This window comes from Oncorhynchus clarkii, chromosome 6, assembly GCF_045791955.1.
Source record: "Oncorhynchus clarkii lewisi isolate Uvic-CL-2024 chromosome 6, UVic_Ocla_1.0, whole genome shotgun sequence".
Taxonomy (NCBI): Eukaryota; Metazoa; Chordata; class Actinopteri; order Salmoniformes; family Salmonidae; genus Oncorhynchus; species Oncorhynchus clarkii.
The window spans coordinates 67,277,795-67,287,849 of NC_092152.1; the positions used below are offsets into that span (position 1 = coordinate 67,277,795).

General features: G+C 41.3%; 1 protein-coding gene across 1 annotated transcript; it reads right to left on the reverse strand.

Moving 5' to 3' along the window:
• Nucleotides 1-704: 704 nt before the first annotated feature.
• Nucleotides 705-8,008, reverse strand: LOC139411500 (serine/threonine-protein kinase VRK3-like). The gene is made up of 15 exons (XM_071157958.1): nt 7,835-8,008; nt 7,082-7,308; nt 6,868-7,011; nt 6,593-6,730; nt 6,326-6,466; nt 5,995-6,050; nt 4,190-4,256; nt 3,114-3,198; nt 2,536-2,638; nt 2,335-2,427; nt 2,118-2,250; nt 1,887-2,007; nt 1,709-1,767; nt 1,477-1,613; nt 705-1,170 (listed from the first exon to the last, which is right to left on the reverse strand). Exons 2-15 carry the CDS (start codon nt 7,305-7,307, stop codon nt 1,147-1,149), a joined length of 1,527 nt encoding a protein of 508 aa, XP_071014059.1. The 5' UTR covers nt 7,308; nt 7,835-8,008; the 3' UTR covers nt 705-1,146.
• Between the last annotated feature and the right edge of the window lie 2,047 nt (nt 8,009-10,055).

Consider the following 10,055-nt stretch of genomic DNA (forward strand, 5'->3'; position numbering starts at 1 on the left):
TGGCAATAGAGGTATAATCAGAGGTTTACTTATGCAGGAAAATAAAAGGCATATAAACAATTAACCTATAACAGCAGAGGCTGAAGAGGTAGCCTAACATCTTTATGGAACACCTAACATTTTAGACATCATCCCTAAATATTTATTTTCTCAGAAGAACTGCTATGGGAGGAGGATGGAATATATGCAGAGGGAGTAAGAACCACAGAACTTTGTAAATTAACAGGATTTCTCTGCTCCCCTCTTTCATGGAACTTAAAGGTTCTCTCCGTCTTATAATAAATCTGCAGCCTAACTTTTTTTTCTCATAGCCAGCAGCCTCACAAGGAGTCCCCACCGTTGAAGTGTCCTGACCTAGAAACTGTTCCATCAGGGAGGGACCCTCTGTTATACAGAGGGGTCGTAAGAGACGCACAAGTCTAGATGTGACAAGAGCATGTTGGCTAGTCTGTGTTGTTTAGCTCCATCTAGCCTCCATACACAGTCTTCCACCATGTTGCTCACATCACAAACATCAACTCCTGACAGATGAAGGGGGTCAACAACTATCTAGGGATGTGAGCAGGGAACTGGTTTGGAATTGGGCCATGATATCTACTCATTCAGATCAGTGTACTGACCCCGAGCACTCAGGGGTACACAAGAACAGTGTTTCACAATCAACACCAGAAACCCCAAAGAAATGGGCACATACAGATAAACAGTTGAATTAATAAAAGCTCTTTAATAAAGTATTATCCTGTGATCAAAACAATACAAAAAGTAAAACGCATATCATGAACATCTGCAACACCTAACTGGAACAGTGCACATTATTGTACTTACAATCATTACCACCCTGACCAAAGGTTCTTTGTTATAAACTGTTATTTCATAGCTTAAACATTAACTACACATTCACTGACACAGCGCCAACCACTGCTGACAATAACACATTACAGCAGTGCTCACTAACCTGGCATAACCAGGAGTTTCTGTGCACTGCACCTCCAGTGAACTTAATGAAACGCACCTTCCCACGCTCCTCTTTGAGTGTACTCCAACATAATAAAAATACATCAGGACTCACACCACATACAGTCACAAAGTCAGCATTTTAAAAACAGTTGGCTAAAAATCTCATTAGTGAATTTTCATCCCGAAGGATCATCTTCCTCCGATCGCTTTCATCTGAAGAGAGATACAGAAAAACATTCAGACTGGTGTAGAGGTGTAAATTAGTTCAGTAGATAACCTGAACAGGTAGCGGTGTAAGGATGAGTGGTCTAACCAGTTGGAAGGGACAGGTTTCTTGTCAAACCTGCTGGGGGGGTTAAGAGAAAGTAATGACTAATGTCAACTAAAAGATGTTGGTCCCCACTTGTTAAGTGGTGGTTGTGGGGTGAGGGAGGTTCCAGGTTTCTGTGGTCATCTGACGGTTTTCTCAACTGGAGCTTGTGGATAGAGTGGAGGTTGTGTGTGTGGGGGTATTCTGACCTGCAGGTCAAGGGGTTGCTCCAGTGACCCTCCCAGCTTCTGCAGCGCTGCACTAAGGCCTGCCCTCAGAGCCCTGTAGTCCGGCTGGTCAGAGTACTGCAGAGCCATCACCTGAGACAGGTACACCTGCAGCGCACCTGATACATAGTACATACAGATGCATTATATCCCACGCACACACAAAACATATTACGCTGCATACAAAAACGAATCACTAGAAAACTGGACTTACTCGAGACTTTCTTCTGTCCGAAGCAGTGACTCAGGAGACCTGGAACGTCCTCCATGTATCTGGACCATTACAGTGAAGGGTCATGTTTAGCCACTCACTCAAGGCTTTACCATTTCATAAATACAGAATAACATTATCACAATGGCTTTGTTGCCATAGTAAGAACCTCAGCTCTCACCTCTCCTTCTCCATGGCAACGTGGGCTGGTGTGTGTGTGAGGGAGGTCCAGGGAAGTGCCCCTGTGTACCAGCGCAGCATGCAGTAGCCCAAAGCCTGCAGGTCACTACGGCGAGACGGACCTAGGAGGTACGATCACACACAAACACTTATGGTTGGTTAGAGGCAACTTGTACCTCCTCCACAGTATCTGAAGGACTGCCGATGATTGACAGGCTGTAAGATGACTCACCTGCTCCCTTGTGAGACTCCAGGCTTATAAAATCTATGGCTCCTTCATGTGGTGTTCGGCTTCCCTCACGGTACTCCACATGCCGGCCACCAGGAGAGTACCGGAAAGCATGGCAGTACCCTGCAAGGTATACCTACACACATGCATACAGGAGTAAGAGCATAGCAGAGGGGTCTGGCAGCTACACAAACACACAACTATACAAACATACTCTAACCTGTATTTGTTGTGCTGGGCTGATGTAGATGTTTTCAGCATGGATATCTGCGTGAACATACTCATTTTCATGGATGAACTCCAACACATCCAACTGGGAGAGGAGGGAGAAAGGCAGAGTCAAACAGGAAGCACATCAGATAGGGAATCCTATTTTTGAAGTCATATCAGGGCCTCTATATGAGCCTGAGAGACCACTCACTACTCTGCAGGCCAGCTGAAGGACCACTTTCTCAGACAGGAGCCCCTCCCCCTCATCCATGAAAGACTGAAGAGTTTGGCCCATGCTGGAGAAAATCAAAAACCTGAAACAAAAACACAAATCAAATCTTATTTGTCACATGCCCCGAATTTACTTATTGTAGACCTTACAGTGAAATGCTTACTTTACAAGCCCTTAACCAACAATACTTTAAGGTGTTAAGTAAAAAATAGAAAATACAAATAATTCAACAGCAGCAGTAAAATAAGCGAGGCTACATACAGGGGGTACAGGTACAGAGTCAATGTGCGGGGGTACCGGTTCGTTGAGGTAATTTGTACATGTAGATAGAGTTAACGTGACCATGCATAGATTATAAACAGAGTGTCAGCAGCGTAAAAGAGGGGTCTGGGTAGCCCTTTGATTAGCTGTTCAGGAGTCTTATGGCTTGGTGGTAGAAGTCTTTTGGACCTCCAGTACCGTTTGTGCGCAGTAGCAGAGAGAACAGTCTATGATTACACATTCAAAACACACATATCCCCACCATATGTACAAGCAGGCAGCGCACACACACACACCTGTAAGAGTCTGCATGGAGACCAAATCCTACACAGGTAGGAATCCCAAGGAAGTCCATCTTGGCATGCTTTATCCACTTGTCCACTAGGGGGAGACAGCATCACAGCAGTTGGAGAGGCTCATTAGTAACTAACAGAGGCTCTTACAATGGGCTTCCACCACCAGTAGTCTAGTCAGTCATAAACAAACCAAACAATTCCTTCTACTCTATACCTCAGCTTACACAACTTACATGGCCACCTATAGGTACCCATCTGAGTTGCCCATTCACATGACAGTTTGCAGCTTTGCATTAATATAAGCATGTTCCTGCCAAGTAGCTCCCTACTTGAAAGTACTACTTAAGTCGTTTTTTGGGATATCTGCACTTCACTATTCATATTTTTGACTACTTTTACTTCAAAACATTCCTAAAAGAAAAGTATGAACTTTTTACTCCATACATTTTCTTTGACACCCAAAAGCACTCATTACATTTTGAATGCTTAGCAGGACAGGAAAATGGTCTAATTCACACACTTATCAAGTGAACATCCCTGGTCATCCCTACTGCCTCTGATCTGGCGGACTCACTAAACACATGCTTCGTTTGTAAATGATGTCTGAGTTTTGGAGCGTGCCCCTGGTTATCCGTAAATAATAAATGATCCTGTCTGGTTTGCTTAATGAAAAGAATTAGAAATTATTCATACTTCAATTTGATAGTTAAGTATATTTTAGCAAATACATTTACTATTGATACTTAAGTATATTTAAAACCAAATACTTTTAAACTTTTACTTGGTGACTTTCACTTGAGTCTATAAAAATTGGGTACTTTTTCCACCACTGCCTATGGGGTAAACATCAGTGATCTGCAAGCCCTCTCTGTGACCTGCTTATGAAAGGATATTGTAACAATCTTGGCTTTGTATTCTTTAGAGCTTCTGTCAAATGTGTTACTGTACGGCCAGACCTACTTAAATGTGTAAAGATAGCTATGGTAAGAGGATGGGTAATGCAGTCAGGGGTTCGTTTAGAGCTGAAGTCAAGCTGAGGGCTGGCCAGGTATACGAAGGCAGATCTTGACACTCACCAGATGAGGGCTTGGCAGCTCTCTGGAGGAAGTTCTGTTCATTAAACATCTTCCCGTCCTTAGCCCCCTGCAGAAGAACAGACATCAGTATTCACCACATAACACGCAAAGCAACACTGTAGCCAACATAATCATTATACAGTGCCTTGCGAAAGTATTCGGCCCCCTTGAACTTTGCGACCTTTTGCCACATTTCAGGCTTCAAACATAAAGATATAAAACTGTATTTTTTTGTGAATAATCAACAACAAGTGGGACACAATCATGAAGTGGAACGACATTTATTGGATATTTCAAACTTTTTTAACAAATCAAAAACTGAAAAATTGGGCGTGCAAAATTATTCAGCCCCTTTACTTTTAGTGCAGCAAACTCTCTCCAGAAGTTCAGTGAGGATCTCTGAATGATCCAATGTTGACCTAAATGACTAATGATGATAAATACAATCCACCTGTGTGTAATCAAGTCTCCGTATAAATGCACCTGCACTGTGATAGTCTCAGAGGTCCGTTAAAAGCGCAGAGAGCATCATGAAGAACAAGGAACACACCAGGCAGGTCCGAGATACTGTTGTGAAGAAGTTTAAAGCCGGATTTGGATACAAAAAGATTTCCCAAGCTTTAAACATCCCAAGGAGCACTGTGCAAGCGATAATATTGAAATGGAAGGAGTATCAGACCACTGCAAATCTACCAAGACCTGGCCGTCCCTCTAAACTTTCAGCTCATACAAGGAGAAGACTGATCAGAGATGCAGCCAAGAGGCCCATGATCACTCTGGATGAACTGCAGAGATCTACAGCTGAGGTGGGAGACTCTGTCCATAGGACAACAATCAGTCGTATATTGCACAAATCTGGCCTTCATGGAAGAGTGTCAAGAAGAAAGCCATTTCTTAAAGATATCCATAAAAAGTGTCGTTTAAAGTTTGCCACAAGCCACCTGGGAGACACACCAAACATGTGGAAGAAGGTGCTCTGGTCAGATGAAACCAAAATGGAACTTTTTGGCAACAATGCAAAACGTTATGTTTGGCGTAAAAGCAACACAGCTCATCACCCTGAACACACCATACCCACTGTCAAACATGGTGGTGGCAGCATCATGGTTTGGGCCTGCTTTTCTTCAGCAGGGACAGGGAAGATGGTTAAAATTGATGGGAAGATGGATGGAGCCAAATACAGGACCATTCTGGAAGAAAACCTGATGGAGTCTGCAAAAGACCTAAGACTGGGATGGAGATTTGTCTTCCAACAAGACAATGATCCAAAACATAAAGCAAAATCTACAATGGAATGGTTCAAAAATAAACATATCCAGGTGTTAGAATGGCCAAGTCAAAGTCCAGACCTGAATCCAATCGAGAATCTGTGGAAAGAACTGAAAACTGCTGTTCACAAATGCTCTCCATCCAACCTCACTGAGCTCGAGCTGTTTTGCAAGGAGGAATGGGAAAAAATGTCAGTCTCTCGATGTGCAAAACTGATAGAGACATACCCCAAGCGACTTACAGCTGTAATCGCAGCAAAAGGTGGCGCTACAAAGTATTAACTTAAGGGGGCTGAATAATTTTGCACGCCCAATATTTCAGTTTTTGATTTGTTAAAAAAGTTTGAAATATCCAATAAATGTCGTTCCACTTCATGATTGTGTCCCACTTGTTGTTGATTCTTCACAAAAAAATACAGTTTTATATCTTTATGTTTGAAGCCTGAAATGTGGCAAAAGGTCGCAAAGTTCAAGGGGGCCGAATACTTTCGCAAGGCACTGTATATTAGAGAACACAGTCTGTGCAGTTACACTCACTAGTTTGAGGATGTGCTTGCAGTCACTGGAATTGGCACCTGGCCCATTCTGCAGGACTGGGGAGAGATTGAATATAAGAACAAAAAAAATAAGTGTCTGATTAAATCAGCCTGGTCCATGTTTGACACTCCTGTGTGAAACTATTCTTCAATCCTGATCCTCGGGGTCCCACAGGGTGTTGCAGATGTTTGTTCCAGCCTAGTACTAACACACCTGAATCAGTGAATAGTCAACTAATCATCAAGATTTGTTGGTGCTAGCCTGGAACAAGAGCCTATACACCTTCAGGGTACCCTGGACCAGAACTGAAGAGTGCAGTGTGACCTCTCACCTCCATAGAACATCTCTGCATCGCTCTGACTCAACAGTTTCACAAGCCTCCATTTCCTGCCAGTTGTGTCACAAAGCTCCTCCCCTTCCTGCAGTGGCTCCACAGCACATGCTCGCTTGGCCTTCTTCGCCTTCCCCTTGACTACACACACACAGGAACATGCATATACACGCACACGAGGGAGGAAAAAAAGGACCAAAACCATGAGGACAGGCTGTTGGGAGTCATTTGTTTTATTAGTCGTAAGTGGCTATAGTTTAGACTCACCTGTGGAGGGGGACCTGGGGAGAGGTGAAGAGCCAGGTGATGAGGCCAGCTCCACAGACGGTTCCTTTTTTATCTGTTCCACTTTTGGGGTAACAGCACGTCGTTTTCGTGGAGACATCACAGATTTGTGGCTTTGATCTGCCGATAGGGAGGACACACGTTTTCCATTTAAAAAAATGTTTTTAAAGCATCAATGAGACAATTACATTTCCAAAGCCCGTCAATGGCTACGATCATTACCACTGATGATAATCATACTGCCTCCGTCCCCTTACCTGTAGTACGTTTCGGGGAGGCAGTGACAGGAGGACTGGCTATACTACTAGGAGTTTCATCATTCCGGGCCGCGGGGACTGAGTTACGGGTCCTACGCAGTGGGGGACGGGTCGACACTGGACTGGGGGTGGCACAGACGAGACCTGTAAACAAATGAGAGATGTGACAAGAGCATCTTTCCATCTCCAGAAAAAGCCCCCCCTCGCCCATTACCTTCTGTGTCCCAGCCAGTCAGTTGTCCTGTGCTTGGAGTAGGACTGCTTGCATTAGCAGTCATGGTTACACCATCAGTGACATGAAGCAGAGAGACTCCAGAGGAAGCAGCCTCCACAGGTCCAGAGGGGTCCACAACGCACTGCAACTTGTCCCCACAGGAGGGGCAGAACCGGAATCCAGGCTGTAGTTTGGTGCCACACTGGGGACAGAAGTGGAAAAGCATCCTGGAAACACAAAAATTAGTTTTACAGACAGACAAGATCATGCTGTTTAACATACTGAGCCAGAAACTTTAGCTACAAAAGGTTTTGACCATGATTGATGACTGTCCTTAAAATGTTCAAAAGCTCACAATGTAGCTAATAACATTGTTTTGTTTACATTTTGGCTTAACTCTCAAAGCTATCACAACATTGATAGCTACGTTAGTTAACTAACATTACAGAACGATGTCTAATGAGATGTTCTAGCTATAGCTAGATAATGTACACCTTTCCTCTTTGACTTTGTTTGGTCTGATCTTGCCGAAAAACACAAGGTGACATTCTTTACCATACAAATATACATAGAAAACCAAGCTAAATGCTCACGCTAAACCTAGCTACATGCTCACGCTAAACCTAGCTACATGCTCACGCTAGCTATCTCAACGGTGTTATTAGCAAAACAAGTTTAGACAGCTGCCATTTGTCTCCTATCGCTAGCTAGCGAAATAAATTGGTCTAGCTTCAGCTTTTTCTGCTCTGGTACCTTGCTCTTTGCAATCACGGGGACCTAAATTTGTCAATAAAGATACATCCACGGGTTTCTTATTTCTAGCACATTGCAGAGCTGGAGATCCAGGGAGAGAGATAAAAAAAAAAAACGAAGTTACTGTGTGAGCCAGTTGACAAAATAAAAGTGGTGGAGACCGGAAGCAGGTGTGTTTTATTTTATTTTATTTTATTCATAATACAAAAATAAACTTACATTGCTACATCAAACATGTCTAGCAAACCAATCACCGGTATTAACAATACTCAAACATACAAAAAATATCAATAAAATAATACAAAAAATAAACAAATTCTCTCCGAAAATATCTTATTATAATGATTCATGAAGATGTTATTCTTGTTGTTATTCACTAGGGTTAATGTTTTAATAAGATAATTAAATTAAATCAGAAAAATGTGTAATTTTGGTATAGAAGTTTGGAATTTATGTTTGTGTATAAAGTATTTGACAACAAGAATAAAAAAATAAAAAAATAATTTCAGTGGTTTTGTTATCATTGCAATAGTAACATATTATATCTTTCATGTCAAAAATATAGGCAGTGTTCATAATGGTAAATAAGTACTTTGCAAGGTTTTCCCAAAATTCTGACACAAATTTACATTCAAAGAACAAGTGAGACAGATTCTCACCTTTTTCACAGAAAACGCAGATATCATCAATAGCCAATTTAGCAGGTCATCTTTCAGGAATATAATTACATTTCAGTAAAAAAATTGAAGACCTCCCAATTTATTAAACACATTATTTGGAATGAAATACCATATTGAATCAGTATTGATCAAACATTTTTTCAACCAGTTTAACTTGAAAGTGTTATTTATGTCAACAAAATCCGACACTTCTAGACCGCCTTCAGCTCTTTTGTTAGAAAGGACAGATTTTTTTAGTTTGTGAGTCTTATTTTTCCAGATCTTATTGATCTCTTTACAAGTAGCTGGATTTACACATAACGATAATGAGGGGTACACAAAACTGCCTTGGACAGAAGTACTCTCCTAAGTATAGAAAGATCTCTTTGTAGCCTATTATTAAATCTATTTTTAATTCTCTTAATTTTAGGAGAGAAATTCAAATGTTGTCTGAGTAAGTGTTTTTTTGACAGATGTATTCCTAAATATTTAACACAGTCCTTTACAGGAATATTTTCTATTTCATTATCATCAAAGTCAAATAAACATAAGATTTCACATTTAGAAACATTCAGCATTAATCCTGATGCATTAGAAAATGCAGTTATAGCATTAAGGGCATGTGCGACCTGGTCTTTGTCTCTTAAGAAAAGAGTAGTATCATCAGCCAGTTAGGAAATTTTGATTTCTTTGTTAAAAATGGTTAAGCCATACAAATTTGCATTATTCAGAATATCTAGAGATAGAAGTTCCACAACCAAAATGAATACAAATGGCGAAATTGGGCCTCACTTATGTTGATACTAAATCTTTTGGAATAATTAAGGTTGAGTAGCACAGAACTATTTATATATTTGTAAAACATGCAAATTACTTTAATAACATGTTCACCAAATCCAAAAAGTTTAAGAGACCTAAAGATAAATTCATGTTCAATTGTGTCAAAGGCTTTACAGAAGTCCAGAAATAGGACAACCGCATCTGAGTCTATTGCATCTGAATAATCTATAAAGTCTATAAGGTCCAAGACTAAACGAATGTTAGAGGTTATGTGACGGCCCTTCATAAATCCTGTTGAGTCTCATTTATAAACACCCGGAAGCAGGTGTGTAATCATTAGCAAAACAGTTGCGTTTTGCAACGAAAACGAGTTTCTATTAGACAAATTCATGAAGGTCCCTCCCCATTTCGTTATGTTTGCTTCCAGAAACGGTCATGCATGTACATGTATTTACCTGGAGTGCCTGAGGGTGGCGCTGTTATTACTACGTGATCATCTGTACTTGCACTTGACCCATGAAATCAGATTTTATTTTTATTTTTTATTTTTTAACTAAGCAAGTCAGTTAAGAACAAATTCATATTTACAATGACGGCCTACAGTGAGTTAACCGCCTTGTTCGGGGGCAGAATGACAGGGGTGACAGGGGGAATGACAGGGGGCAGAATGACAGATTTTTACCTTGTCAGCTAAGGGATTCGATCCAGCAACCTTTCGGTTACTAGTCCAACGCTCTTGGTTACCTGCAGCCCCAGATGAACATAGTTCTTTTACCCGCCTC

Bases quoted from the DNA above. Each gene is read 5' to 3' on its own strand.
- LOC139411500 (XM_071157958.1), bottom strand. From the start codon at position 7,307: ATGCTTTTCCACTTCTGTCCCCAGTGTGGCACCAAACTACAGCCTGGA. The intron at 6,467-6,592 runs GTGAGTCTAAAC...GTGTGTGTGTAG, and splicing joins CCCCAGGTCCCCCTCCACAG to TCAAGGGGAAGGCGAAGAAG. The intron at 2,251-2,334 runs GTTAGAGTATGT...GCATGTGTGTAG, and splicing joins GCCCAGCACAACAAATACAG to GTATACCTTGCAGGGTACTG.